This window comes from Glycine soja, chromosome 17 (assembly GCF_004193775.1).
Source record: "Glycine soja cultivar W05 chromosome 17, ASM419377v2, whole genome shotgun sequence".
Taxonomy (NCBI): domain Eukaryota; kingdom Viridiplantae; phylum Streptophyta; class Magnoliopsida; order Fabales; family Fabaceae; genus Glycine; species Glycine soja.
The window spans coordinates 1,275,424-1,291,579 of NC_041018.1; the positions used below are offsets into that span (position 1 = coordinate 1,275,424).

The 16,156-nt window shown below is 31.9% G+C and overlaps 1 protein-coding gene across 2 annotated transcripts; it reads right to left on the bottom strand.

Moving 5' to 3' along the window:
• Window positions 1-1,169: 1,169 nt before the first annotated feature.
• On the bottom strand, window positions 1,170-8,421 carry LOC114391784 (UPF0613 protein PB24D3.06c-like). Of its 2 annotated transcripts, XM_028352739.1 has the most exons (9): window positions 7,985-8,418; window positions 7,568-7,644; window positions 6,275-6,380; window positions 5,420-5,512; window positions 5,243-5,308; window positions 4,081-4,226; window positions 2,542-2,650; window positions 1,794-1,858; window positions 1,170-1,689 (listed from the first exon to the last, which is right to left on the bottom strand). In XM_028352739.1, the coding sequence occupies exons 1-9, from the start codon at window positions 8,186-8,188 to the stop codon at window positions 1,542-1,544; spliced, it is 1,014 nt and encodes a 337-aa protein (XP_028208540.1). In that variant the 5' UTR covers window positions 8,189-8,418; the 3' UTR covers window positions 1,170-1,541. The 2 variants fall into 2 exon arrangements, with proteins under 2 accessions (XP_028208540.1, XP_028208541.1); XM_028352740.1 differs by lacking the exons at window positions 1,170-1,689; window positions 1,794-1,858; window positions 2,542-2,650 and adding an exon at window positions 2,664-3,617 and having other exon boundaries at window positions 7,985-8,421.
• Between the last annotated feature and the right edge of the window lie 7,735 nt (window positions 8,422-16,156).

Sequence of the window (16,156 nt, forward strand, 5' to 3'; positions counted from 1 at the left end):
ATATTCATATTCATATTCACGTGAATAACTGAATGAGATGTATTTTCTTCAATAAGACAAACTTGAGTTGCTTGCTAACCTCTACAACAGTGGAACAACATAGCCCTACGTATAAAAACTGTATATATTATAATACTTTCTCACTTCCGGTCATTAGCATCCGCACATGCCCAGCGCTTCTTCAGGTGACATTTGTCGCATTTATTTATTTGGACAGAAAAGCCAAGGAACATTTTAATTGTGGAGACTTTCTAAGATATTTCACAAACAATAAATTTATCGTGCTATATAGTATATCGTATATATAACTCAATGTGTATCACTTGGACGATATAACTCGTCACTTTTATTTTCTCATTTTAACTTACTTTTTTCATTGCTGCGGATGAAGTTTAACTATACAGTGGGGGTAAAAACTTTTAGTCAGTGAGGGATACTAAGAAAACTGGAAGTTGAAGCCTCACAACACAACCCACGAACGCACTCAGCGTCTCAGCTTTTCACAATAGACGCATTACGGTGCTATGATATTGATTTAAGCACGATCATGGAATCAGACAGGTCCAGCTAAGCCAGGTATTGACAGTGTTTTTTTTATTGACAAATGCTAATTTTGTTAAAAATATCAGTAAAAGAATTTGAATTCAACCTCCTCTTTTTCTTCTCTCTTCATCCTTAAGTCTAAGTCTATATTTTCCTACCATTATGTCAACATTATATCTCCATCACACGTGTTGGATAGTGATATGAATGGTTCCTAAAAAAAGCCCAAAATATATTTTGAGATGGATACACTAACTCAGGTAGAACAACACACGATGCAGAAACGCACTTTAATTAATTACGTAATTAAATTCAAATAAAACCTGAAGGATTGACAGTATTATCTACAATTGAGGAGATAAGATGGGATAGGAGGTAACGATAATGTCAAGTGCATGCAGCTCTTTCAAGCTAAAATGGGAAAATATTGACTGAAAAGATTAGGTTCGAAGTTAATAACCGCCTTGAATGATGAGTTGGATTTTTGGCCAGCTGCTCAGTGGTTACCAACTTCACCAAAATCATTTTTGTTTCTGGATACTCACGGTAAGTTCTTAAGAGTTCACATCAATGTAATCCAGAAGTTAACGACTTAACGGTATGCATAGAAGAAAGCAAAGGTAAAATGTACATATCACCGCGATACTGATTCCTTTATTTTTCACAATGAATTAATTAATTTTATGCCGATCTCGTAGTTGGGAAATCATTTCTGCAGGAAAAAAGCTTGCTACTGTCAACATCACACAGCCTCAGCAAATGCTGACAGATCCTATCCTATCTGCCAGGGAAAACAGCAATGCAATATTTTTCTCAAGACAAAAAATATTAACATCTGATATATCAACAAAAACTATGGTTGCAAATAACAACCACAAGAAATTCAAACCCCTCCACCCCAAAAAATTATATATGGGAGAAAAATGAAAGATTGACAAAATGGAATAAAAACTATCATAACAACAAAAGAAGGCATTGAAAATTGATAGACACCTACATTAACTCCATGGATCGTCCCATCCCTTGGGTCCCTCTCTTTTTAAGAAGTCAATAATAGCATCAACAGCTTCTTCAACTCTGTTAGAGAGGGAATGATTTCCATATTCAATCTCTACTTTCTCTGCTCCTCCCATCGCTCTGCATAACCTGCATGTATTCAAAATGTACCCCACGACCATAAAAACAGTAATCACATATCTCAATTGTTTGCATAACCAAAAACTGACACCAGATAGGAGTATAGGTTTTACCGCTCAACTAGAGCTTTCTTATCAACATAATCTGGCACATATTCGTCAGCCATTGAAAATATAACCTGCCAAAAAAGACCAAGGCATACCATGATGACAAATTTCCTCCTCCATTTTTTTTCCTTTTAAGAATAATCGGTATATCTCAGATCTTCTGTCTTTGTCTCTTAACAGAATAACATTTACCTTATTAAGTGGTAGAACTTATATTTTACAGTAAGAAATAGCAGGTAAATGAGATTCAATGAACAAAATATTTTTCTATAAATAGGCATCTCAGTATTCAGTGTAAATGAGATTCAATCTACAAATTTCTTCCTATGTTACTCTCAATATCTGTGTGTGTGTCAATTCTCAACATCAGCCAATGTTTTATTGAGCCCAAAAACTGTATAGAAAAAGAGAACAAAAATTATGTTTAATTATGTTGAATAGACAAAAATGGGTACTGTTTTACTACTTTTTGTGTTGTGTTTTTATTGCTCAATGGTGAGAAATATATAGCCAAAAGAAGGAACTCAACATACAGCACCAGAACAGAACCGTGAGTAACGGAATAAAAATCTTCAATGTGTAAAGATGCTTCCAACGAATAGAAAAACCAAAGACTCAGTCAAACAGAATTGCTAAAAGATAGGAATAAAAAGATATCGGTAGTTTTTATCTTCAGAAAAAAACTGATTGAGAAAAAGGAAATTATTTTTACTTTAAATTTTAAATTATAATTAAAATACTTATCAATGATCACCTGACAATGTGTGCTAGACATATGCCCAAGTCTCATCTTCAACTGGTCATCACTCAGGTCAGAACTGAACATGTCATCATCGCCATTATATGAACAAAGGGAGTGATACCTGAAAAATTAATTGCTCTTTAGGAAGGGAACAATAGCACAAGACACCAAACAAACACCTTTTTGCAGTATAATCAATATCAACTTTTGCAAACAGTAAATATTTCTCATCCATCAACATGTCATGCAAGTGGTATTGCTACAATACATTAAGGAGAGAAAGGTAATTAAGGATGGAAGAGGAATGAAAAAGTAAATAATGTCTTTGAAAACAGATATTACTTAGTAGGTGACAAGTTGTCTATTTGACATCTGATATAGCCTAGCTCAAAATCAATATCAGACAACTTGAAACCTTTTACTAATAGCACTAACTTATTTGGAAACCTGTCATTAAAACAGCAGTAGAGGAGAATCTGTGTCGAGCAAAACTTGTGGCTTTTTGCAATTGACATTGATACGGCCAAAAGTTAGTATAGTTAGGTGGTTAAAGTTTTAGGGCATGAAATTAGCTTTAAATAGAAGGGTAGAAGAAGTAGGCATTCTGACTTGTTATCATTAGGGAACTGCATCAGCTCTGTAGAAAAGAGAAACCCACGGAAGGGAACTTTGTCTCCTGTTCTTTGTAATTCAATTCAATATACAGTACAAAAGTATTATTTATCTTTCTCTGTTTCTGGGTTGCTGACAAATATGCACACAACACCATTCTTTGAAGGGATCAACTAAAAAAAGTAAACTAGGAATTATGTAGAAACTCAAACATTGGTAAGGGCAAAAAGGGATTTACATATGTTGTAACAAACATGAATACATGGTAAGAAGTGATGAAAGCATTGGGGTAAAGTTAGAGGTTGAGTGGGGGGATTCAAGGGACTAGGGAGGAAATGAGAGGTAGGAAATCAATTTGGCAGTTTTGGGTGCCTCCTGCCACAGGGTCGTGGAGTTTATCTCCTCTGATTTCTTTATTCTCAGCTCTCAATTGCATTTTCCTTTTGAATCCAGAGCACTGTTCAATGGAATTTTCCCTATTAATTCCATAGTAAATTCAGTTCCTATCAGAATATCATATAATTCATAGTATCGTGAAACGTGAATAAAGAAATAAGAGGCATTTTAAAAAATGAAATGCTTATACTAACAAATAATTATTTGGTAACCATGCTCTACCATAGGAATTCAAATAATTTATTGACATGTGTAAGGTTGTGAGGGCCATTTCTTTGCACATTTCAAATAATGATTAAAATACTAAAAAGATTGTGTGGTAGACCATGCTAATCTAAGAATTACTCACTTTATACCAACCACTTTGGACTGATAAGTGATAATTGAAGAGCAAAAGAAGATTATGTTACAATTGAACAAGTAAATAACATCCTAGTTTCCAAACAATGCATCATCAGAATCGATGCTAATCGTACATCTGAGTCTGACCCTATTGATTGATATCCAGGCTTGTCTCAGTATACAATATTTCTGTACACTCACCTATAGGCAGTTATTGGGGCACTAGGATCTGCTTCCCTTGGCATTAACTCTAGACCTCGGCCTTCACTTATCATCTTAGCAGCCAAGTCAATCATAGAAGCTGTATGAGGGAGTGTAGCTTGATATTCCCGATCACTGACTGGAGCCTGAACAATTAAATAGACATAGAAAATTAAGCACTCAGTAAAAGAACAGATGGGATAGCATGACATTATATTGATCAAACAAACGTCCACTTTTTTTTAGGCTTGGATAACACCAAAATCCAACATTTCAATCCTTAGACTTCAAAATTTAAAATCATACAGGCCACATAAAACTGTGATATGTGAGTTAATGACAACAAATGAACCACTTAAATACAAGCTTCTGGAAACCGGAGTGGTCATTACATTGACGATGGAACTAATTCTCAGTATAGTGGTATAACCATGGTCAAATCAACTTTTTATCTCAATATCATTAGTCTTCATATAGATATTAGAAATTCCACAAGGTTATCATAACAATTGAATCGTTCAATTAAAATAATAAATTAAAACAACAGAATTGTTAAAACTTATCAATGTGTAATTAATAAAATATAGTTATTAAAAATATATCTTACACTTTCACTATAATGATATCAAATATCAATATATTTAAACATTGCATATTTTATGTTTAACAAAAATAATGGTATTTTCCTACTCTGTATTTGAAATTGCCTTGGTGAACTTCTCAAAGCATGTAGGAGTTGGAGGTACTATAATACATGAAATCCACTTAATCACTACAAACCATTTGTTAAGTTGTTGACCCCCACCTAACGCACTCAACTTCACTTTACTCAAGTAAAGGAGACAAAATAAAGCTTGCACCAGTTTAACCTCAAACCCACAGCATGGTTCGAGCATGTTGACTAGTTTACCAGCTTTGGAGATAGTTTTTAACATTATGATTATTTAAAAGATCCTTACAGCCTTATGCATGTTAAGATGGAAACTTAAATCAGGTGAATTGGGTCAGTCTCACGCGAAAACAGGACTATTAGAAGAATAAGACCCCTAATTTTGTAAAAGGCTGTTTAATTAAGTGGCATAATTATAATGCATTAAGACATGCAGATGAAAGAAATTTTCTGAAGTAGGAAGCTCATAATTGATCCACTATCAATGTGTACCTGAAAGATGGCAGCACGAACAGCTCGGGAGCAAGCAAAATTTGTGCGCATGTAATGCACAATATCCTACAATGTCCAAAAAGAGAAAAGCTTATTTAACTGTCACAACAAATGACAGTAGCAAGAAGAGAAGTGGAAGTAAAGTATAGTTAGGACTTAAATGAAGTAACATATAACCTGACAGCCAGTACTATGCCCAAGTAATGCCACACCTTCAGAGTCTTCTTTGTTAATTAAATAATTAATCAGCTGATCCAGCTCCTTAGCATCCTTCAATGTGAATTCAACAAGCAATTGCAAACTTAAGAATCAAGATAACTAAGCTTATCAATCAGCTAGAAATATTAACATTGCACCTTTCAGTAAAACATAAGAATGAACATATAATATTATTTTAACACATTAAATCGAGAGAATGGCCAAAATTTTGAGGTAGCACATACATTTCAAATATATGTTGCTTGAGGTTGTAGTCACTAATTTAATGATCCCAGACTCCTAGGAATTAGGATGCTTAGTTTACCATATTTAACAAAACTACTAGATTCTGAAGACATTGTCGGTTGAGGTAATGCCAAAGGTCACACTAATTTAACAGTAGAATAATTACTTCTAAATACCTGATGAGAAAGTCCATGATGTTGTCCTTTATTCTTTTGGTTTATTAAACAAACAACAGAATTCTCTGCCACAAGAAACCTAAGATGGGCAGTTTGGCACTAAGCACCAAGATCAACATTTGATTTATATTGCTCACTGTAAGGAGATGCTTTTGCAAACACTAAGCTCACTATATCAAAGAAAAAGGCATTTGAATGACTGCTAAATTAAAACAATTTCTTGTCTTGTGTGTTAGTGGAATTATATGGTGGCTTAGTCTTAATATTTACAAGTTATATAAAGTAAATCCAGAATTTTGAGTTCATCATGTAAAATTAATAAGCATAAATATGTTCAGTAGAATGTGATATAACACTTCACAGCAACCTGGAACAGCACAGCATCACTGAGAGTTAAAATTTAATTGATTACTTGTTGCAAGCTGGAGGTGCCATATCCACTGTATGAAGATGACATAAGGAATTGAACTAACGACCAATTCTCATGGTCCAGAGCAATTGCCAGAGGTTCCAAGTATCTACAAGAAGATGAAGAAAAAGCATGTTAGATAGAAACTATTCTAAAGGTTTACATCTAGAGGTGGAGCTTAAAAAATATACAAGAACCAGTATAAATTTTCTATTATTAAACTAACTTATAACAATCCCAACTTCTATAAAGTAATTAACTTGTGGGTAGCTATTAGCAAATTGCTATTTCTGAAGTTACTATAGTGAGAGGAAACTAACTTAGAAATGGCAAAAGGGTAATAATAAATAAGATGTTTTGCAAGCACTTACTTTGCATGCCTTAAAACCTGAATTTAATTTATTATACAATTTTATCCATTATATTTAGGGGGCAACTGAAAAAGCACATTTGATCTCATGAAAGTGGCTTATGACCTTCCTATAAGTTCTCTTTAGCTAATTTGAGTAAGTTTCACATCCAATCTTATGAATAAGCTTTCATTTTATAGAAGCTTATTGTCCAAACACACCCTTAACTCAATCATGTCAATCATCAAATACTTAGAAATCCTAGGTAGGGTTTTAAGCAAAGAAAGCCAAGACAATCATTGAACACAAAAGTACATTAGATATTATCTTTCAACCCTAAGAAGAGAATAATTTGGTTTTAAAGACATTAGATATGAGAAGACCACATAGTGTTCTGCTTCCAAAGAAAAGCAAACAAAAATTGAGAATGAAAGAGCAATCAAATGAAATAACTTGAATGCATTGGATGGCTGGGAAGCAGGCCCCAATCATATATTCCAGCATAGATAAGAATTCTTTTCCGACCAATTCTACTCAAAAGCTTGTAATATTCTATGACACCAACCATGCACCAAATGTATTGGAGTGAGTAATTTCGTATTTCTTCTAATACTATTAGGAAGCATAATATGTTTTTAAATTTTATAACTACATATTCACATGCTTGAAAATGTTTTTGAAGGGTTTCCACAATTTTTCTTCTTCTTTTTATACTAAGAGCTCATAGGCTTGAAAAGTTCACTGCTACTCCTATACGCATCTATGGCATATATATATATATATATATATATATATATATATATATATATATATATATATATATATATATATATATATATATATATATATATATAATTAAAGAAATTATCAATGAAATAGTCAGAAGTTCTAAACTCATTGTCATCCAGATTAATGATTGGAGGAAATTGTCGAGTATGAAACGTACGGAGTAGCTAGAAAACCATCGGTCAATCCACCAATAAAAATGACTTGCCGCTTGAAATCACCAGTCTTAAATGCAACCTGCAAATAAAAATAAAAATCTATCAGAAGCCACTACACAAAAATCAGAAAAAAGGAGGAATTGAAAAGTAAAGAGAACCATGGCATCTCAGGAACCAGAATCACAAAAGAAATAACACAATAGAGGAAAAAGCATGAAGACATTAACGCTTACACAGCACACTAACTGAATAATTGCTACTTATTTTTTTGGTTTGTTTGAAAAATCAGAGATCTCGAAGGCCGAAGCCAATGTAGAAGAGTAGGTGCAATATTTTACTGATTTAAAATCAAAATCATCCACGATTAAATCAGATTTAATTATTTTTTATATAAAAAAAAAAGTAATAAGGTAACGGACCTGAATAGGATTGGGACCGTACTTGAAAAGAACACCTCGGAACTGATTTTTGCGGACGACGGGGCCGGCAGTGTCGGAGGAGGGTGCAGCAGCGGAGTTATTGGACATTTTGACACTGTTGGAACGGCCAACTCGAACGATTCCGGAGAACCAGGACGAAGAAGACGACGACAAGGTTGAGGAAGAAGTGAGAGAAGGATTCATTGCCTTGTCTAGATTATAGTTATAGCCATGCTGAGGTGATGGTGGTCCAAGCAGCAGTGTAAGGCTCGGGATTCGAGAACCAAGACGGAAGAAGATCCTTCCACCACATCACAAAGCAGGTTACCACTGCACAGCGATTGATCAGAACCGTCACGGGCTCCTTCCTGCGTGCTTTTCACGCGCATACAGCTAAATCTCGCTGAAAATGCTACCGGCTACTTTTCCACGGTAGTTGAACTGTCTTATTGAAAAATTATAAATAAATTTATGGGTTATATTGGGCTGCCACCAACCTCGAGGATGTGGGCCGTTAAATCGAATTTATGAAACGGAGCAACTATTGGTCCGCCGGATTTGATATTATCACTACCAACCTTTGCTTTAAATATTTTTTTCCAAAAATGTCCTTTTCTTGGAAATATGTTTTCGTTGGCATAACACAATAAAATTGTTTTCATTGTGTAAGAACTAGGAAGGGATGAAAAAAATTCACAAAAAAACATGATTTGGTTGTGTATTTTGTTAACAAAATCATTTTTTGTTGTGTCCGTTTTTTGCACTCTCTTTTACACAATAAAAATAAATTCCCGTTGTTTCATTTTTTCCATATTTACTAAATGAGAATATAATTCCATTTAAAATGATACATATGGGTCCAAGATTCCGTTGAAGCAATGCAACACCCACCCTCCAAACCCACCACGAACCTCATTAAAAAAAACCTTTACACCCTCTTCAAACCTACCACGACCACCAAATCCTGCATCATCTCTTACCTTGGCATCACCATAACCACAACAACACTAACAACAACAACAATAACAACATGAATCTTGACCAGGGTTGCGTGGTGCATTGTTGTTGGGCTCTTAATGATGTAGAGCGGCACGGATCGATGATGATGGTTTTTGGAATTCAACTGCAAAAAAAAAAAAAAAAAAAATTAGGGAGGGTGCACGATCTAGAGGGTTGGCACAACAGGGAAAGGGGTGGCATGGCGGTTCTAGATCTGGGGTGGGGTGGGGCGGCAGTTTTGGACTTAAGGATAAAGGGAGGGGGTGTAGGGATTTGGTGAGTAGGCAAAATAGAAATTTTGTAGAAGTCTGTAGTCTAAATAGCAAATTGGGTAGTGAAAATAGTTGCTCCCAATATGATATTTTAATTTTTCAAGCCCAAATTTTACAGGGAGCAGGGGATATTCTATTTGCATTTTTTTTTCTCTCAATACCCTTCCTTTTCATTTTAGTTTTTCATATTCCATATATACTCTCATTACTACCTTTTCCCGTTGTTTGCACCCCCTCTCCTTTCTCTCTCTCTCACTAACTCCGGTGTGTTTATTTTCTCCCATCTTCGTTCCTTTTCCCTATCCATTCGCTAGCTTCAAAGCATCCCCCTTGTTGTCTCCATCGATTAGTTTCGATTGTTGTTTTTTCGTATTTTACATATTTATTAGATTCTGAAAACCAGTTTTTGGAATACATTTTGGTGTCTTTCGAAAAATAATTTTCAGAAAATAATTTTATGCATTCTGAAAACTACTTTCTAAAATATATACAACAACAACAACGCCTTATCCCACTAGGTGGGGTCGGCTACATGGATCAACTTCCGCCATAATGATCTATCAAGTACCATACTTCTATCCAAACCATTAATTTCGAGATCCTTTTTGATAACCTCTCTTATAGTCTTTTTGGGTCTTCCTCTGCCTCGAATTGTTTGTCTTCTCTCCATCTGGTCTACTCTTCTCACTACAGAGTCTACCGGTCTTCTGTCTACATGCCAAACCACCTAAGTCTATTTTCCACCATCTTCTCTACAATAGGCGCTACTCCAACCCTCTCTTTAATAGCTTCGTTTCTAATTTTATCCTGTCGAGTCTTACCACACTTTCTAAAATATATAAATTCCAAAAACTAGTTTTGGGAATGCAATGAATTAGCGACGGATATCCACCATTCAAAGAAAGTAATGTTAGCTGTATACTTTTTTTGGTGACACCGAATACAATTGCAAACATTTGCACAGTAAGAAAAAACTTTTGATTAATTAAGGAAAGTGTTTGCCACAAGAAGTGCCACACTGATACATGATACAAACATAGAGCCATGCACGATGCAACCAATGCTTGGAGATCGTGACCCCTGCATGTACATATTAGCAAACATATTTAGCAGTTATTATTTTTTGAAGTTAATTAGTCTCAAATATTAGTCACATTTGCAGTTGAAGCTCTGTCCAAAACTTCTTGACCATGAAATTTAATTGTGGAAAGTGAGTTGGGGACAAGTCTTTCTCAAACACAGATAATGATGAAGCTTAAATTAAGCTAATCCCATGCCCTACTTACTTACAGGTTTTGTAACAACAGAAGCTTCCAAACATCAAATGCCCTACTATGTTGCTGATTTGATGGGCACTTAGGAATGTCTTGACGTACGTACGGTTATATCAGTATGATTATCCTCGTTAACATTGAACTTTAATTTTATGGGTCGTGGTCTATTGATATACAAGGGAATAAAGTTCAAAAGAAAAGGTTGTCACTCTAGAGTTGGTGGTGGAAGGTACTTCCGTCGCTCCCTTAAAAACGATATCATGCATTATTTATAAGTTGGTCAAAGTATGCTATACAAGGTACACCAATGCTCGTGGACCGCAAACCCAATTCGTCTTATTAAATTCCTCTCTATGGTCATAGTCGATTTAAGAAAACACTAATAACAGACAAAGAGACCTACCTCATTTCAGTGTGTAATGTCTATATGGGGTAAAACAAAATTTTTATGCTTTGCTTGCATTCTTTAGGAAAAAGATCGAGTAGTGGATACTAATAACACCTAACTAGAGAAAAAAAGAAGAAATAAAAAATGTAAGTATAATAAGTGATATGATAAAAGAAAAAAGATAGAAAATAATAGGTATCAATATATGATACATGAAAATATCCGTACAAGATTACTGTATCTTTTACAGGAAAGATTGAAAGGATTGATCATTTCCCTTTTTTTAAATGATACAAAAGTTTAGATCAAGGAAAGATAGTCCTCTTATAAGAGGTCGGAAAATACCACTAATATGTGATAAATTATGTTAAAATTTACGCCTTACTTTTTAACAGATAAAATCTATAATCAAACTTAACATGTAAAATTAATTAGTGTAAATGAAAAATTGACCAAATGTACCAACCCTACTTGGCAATCCTTCCTCATGGACAGTGTATATAGGACCACGTCAAGTACTAGTGTTAGAGGATGAGTTTGGCCTAGCTTAAATAAACACGTGCCTATTTAGTAAACTGAAACATAATTGATAAAATTTTCTCATTATTTAACAAAGAAATTGAGTATATTTAAAGATATATATATATATATATATATATATATATATATATATATATATATATATATATATATATATATATATATATATTAAAAGCTATTCACATTATTATCGTAGAGTAAATTATTTGATACATCAATATACAATACAAAAAGAGTTTAATGTCTATATATAACCCTTTTTCTTATAGAAAAATGCTAGAATTATAAAAAAATATTTTAATATGTGCAAAAATAGTAAAATAATATTTAATTAAGCCAATTAGTTGAAGTGTACATATGCAAATCTAAAAATGTAAAATAAAAATATTAAAGAGGAAGAGCATTGATCACTTTTATATAAATGACTTCTTAACAAAAATACTCAATTACTGACATAATTGGAAGATTAACAAAATAGTACTAAATTAGTTTAAAGTGAGATAGACAAAACCAATCACATTAATTATCTCCATTTTATCACGTACAATTATTTATATATTGTATTCTAGTACTACATTAAAAATATAATTTACAGAATTGATGAAACATGCTAAGTACTACATTAAAAATGTAATTTATATTGAAGTGTTTACTAATTTACTTCAATAAACTACAAAAATTGATATATTTCATTTTTTCAGTCACAACTTCACTAAAAAATTGATAATTACTATAGTTAATATTAAAAAAAAATGTACATCTCCTTAAAAATATTATCTATAAAAATTATACATTAATAAAACCCTTTTTACAGATTTTTTTTATATATTTAAATTGTATACGGGAAAAAAATATTTAATGGTATTTTTCTCGTATCCAGATAAACTCCTGACACATACGAATATTACATTTAAAAACAAAGCATACAAAAAATAATGAATGTAGTTTCAGTAGCAATGCCCCAAAAATGAAGAGAAAAAAAGGTACAAAAGGCTGACCAAATGCTTATATATCATCCTTTTGTGCAACAGGTTACTCCTAAATCCTAATTGGTAAGAAGTCCAAAGCAATCTACTAAGAGAAAAGATAACACACTTCTAAAAAAATTTGAAAATAGGAAATGCAGGTAAAACAATCCCACCAGTTGTAACTTGTCCAATAAAAGAAACTATACGTTGATTTGACCAAATAAGTTGTAGAAGATAGTTTTTCAGACCCATATTAGCCATCCCTACCAAGTACCAAGTTCAGCAACCAATTATCTTCCTCCCAAGGAAAAAAAAAAAAAAAAAACCTTCTCCATTTCATCAACCCATTTCTGAATAAAGTCACAGATTTATCTTTAGACAGCGAGGGCAACCAGGGGTACAGCTCTTTTAAACTAGAGTTTTAATTTTTGACCATATAAAATCTAAATACTAAAGATACTTTATTGATACCCCTTATTTTCTCTCTCTATCATCTTATCATGTTATATGTGTAATCATATTAATTACTTATTTTTCTTTCCTTTTTGTTTTTCTTTGGATAAATATTTTGAACAATAATTTTTTTATCTAAAACACTTTAAAGACAAAAAATAAAATAAACATTTTTTTAAAGACTAAAACAAAAAAAAAAATTATAGGAATTTAAGTTTTTTTTTAACGAGCCTTTTTCCTTTAAAACCCAAATTGCATATCCACATATGCCAAAACAACGTGCTTGACCCATTCCTTTTTTTCTTATATGTTCCTTTAGAGAACTGTTGGGAATGCATAGAGGAATCATAATCATTAGAGCACATATTGCTCCACAAACAATATGAATTCTTAACCACCTCTCTATGCTAGCTCCTAAATGAAGACAAGTCACCATATCTATAATTCAAAACAGAGTACCACAGCCAGATAGTTTCTTTATCATAGGGAAATCTCCATCTCCACTATCCATAGAGGTCAGATGTTTGTCAAGCAATTTTCAGTTATAGATTTATAATATTGTATTAGAGAGTTATTTAAGGTAGTGTAGTTTGAAAAATATGTTAAAGATGTTGTCTTTTAAATGAAATATCTCAATATTTTGAAAGATTAACTGAAATACCCAGAGATAAAAGGAAAGTATGGAGAGAATTATTCGAAGTATAACAGAATGAGGAAGATGAAATTATAAGTTACGTTGCTGATGCTGCTGAGGGTTTACAACTTTATCCTCAGAAGCTGCATTGACAGAAGGTTAACAACTTTTTTCATAGTAGTATATCAGAAAGACTTGCAACTTTATTCATGTCAAAGTTGAAGTGAGAATGTTTAATTTGCATCTTTTTTCTATTAAAAAGTTATATGATATATAATGTAGGTCACAGTGAAATCAATAGCATTTAATCCAATGATGTGTAGGTATGTTCGATTGAATCAAGTTAAATTTGAATTTATATGTGATTGATAATTTGACATGTCTCCCGCAATCACTATTGACTTATTTGAGCACACATGTGACAAGGGATAATGTATGTATTCATGAACAAGAGGTATAGGGAGTTTTGCGATTATACACTCTCGTGAGTCCTGAGTGGGATCTCTGGTCAATATACAGTCTACCCTAGTGTAGGTCGGGTGGCATATGTCTCATTATGGTGGCGGTGCAATACAAATGTGTTTTTTTTTTGTACAGAGTGCAAATGTATGTTGAAAGACTTTTTGATATAAAAGTCAATATGTTACTTATAAGTTATAAGGGTAATATAAGCACGAAGAATTGATTTGAAGATTTGTATGATCATTCTGATTGTGATTTGAAAGATGGTGGAGAGTATGAATTCGAAGATTTTGGAGATTTGAAGAATGTTTGTGGTTCATAGAATGCAAATATTCAAGGTGGAAATAATTGGGTTTGACCCGAATTCTTTATTTGAATATCGTTACCCATACATATACTTTTCTATTTTATTTACGATTAGACATATGTTGTACTGCACCAAAAAAAATACATATGTTGTAACTAACACTGGCAAATATCTCATACGTTGCATAAATATTTGTAAATATAAGTGGAAAAAAATAAATCGATACATAAAAATATATTTTAAAAATATTTAAAAATATAAAATAAAGGTTTTCAAAAATTTTATTTTAAATTTAAAACTTTAAAATAATAAATATTTTTATAATAACTTACAAATATCCTATTGTATTCAAATTTGATGGAAGAAAATTGAGTGTTAATTGAAAAAAATGAAGAAACTTAAAACCTTTTTAATCAAATAACTACTTAAAATATAAATTAAAATTATTATACAGAGGTAATTAATTATGTGATACACTACTGAAAGGTACATAGTAAATATATATGAGAGATATGGAAGGGGAATTTATTTTTAATAAGAAACTAGAAAAGCCTCAATAAATGTATTTGGGTAGTTGATAGTTTGTCATGTATATTAGCTTGTATAAGTTTCGCATAAGCAATTGTGATGCACAATTGGTTAAAATATAGGACAAATGAATTAGATGGTAATTTTTTTGAAGGGTGAATTAGATGGTAATATGATGTGAATTGTTTGTCTTTACAGTCAGGTATATGAATTGTGAATCATAGATGAGACCTCACGATTAGTTCATGATTCTTGTATAAAGTGGTTCGTTTAAAGCTGTGCTTTTTCAGCCAATTTTGCATAACCGGCAAGTTTGGTTTGTGATTTTAACGGGCTGGCCCGCAGAACACTATAATTTGAAAGAAAAATGGAAATTGAGAATTGTTTGATGAATGTGCATTTAAAATTTATACTTGAAAGTTAAGACATTATATAAGACTTTCATATTTAGTCATTCTATTTAGTTGAGAATGTTTGGTAGTATTTTGGTGAGACTTTTAACATTTGATTTGATTTGCTAAAAATATTTGGTGAGTTATTGATAAATGGTAATGTAATCATTATCTCCCTCTTATTTTCGATATAGATCCTAAGTATTTTCTATAGAAGATAACTATATTCAAACTAGTAAAATTACTATGTGTAATGTGGGATAAAACTTTCATATTAAATATTCAATGTAGGATACTTAAAATTTAAACTCAAGATTACTCCTTTGTGATAGTTAATCCACGATTATATATCATATATGTGCTCTTCTTTATTGATGTTTTATTTTAGTTATTGATTCTTTTTATTATTTGGTTTGTACTTTATTAATTTAGTTATCATATAATTAAATTTAACCAATCACTAACAAATTACAAAAAGGAGATAAAAAATCACAATTTTTTTCATCTTTTTATTTAGTTAGTATTTTATCCTGTGTATTGAACATGATAAATATTTATTTTTATATAATTAAAATTTATAAAATATAAATATTTTTCAATATATTAATGATACTATAATTAAATTCACAATAATTAAATATTTATGAATTGAATAGATATATTAATTTTATATTTATAATAAATAATTAAATTGTGATAAATAGTCATTCTTAATTATTGTCCATTTTCTAAAAATACTATTAAAATTTAACTTAGAGACATAAATAAAAATATGATGGATTGAAAGGATAAACAATTAAGAAAAAAAATATATGATAAAAAAAAGTGGCAGTTTAATATAATATCGATTAAGAGAAAGAATATTTTGGCTAGTTGTGCGAGTAATATACAAAATCAACATCCAAACAAAGAGAAAAGAAAAAATATTACTACAAATGTTTGATTAAAAGAGTGA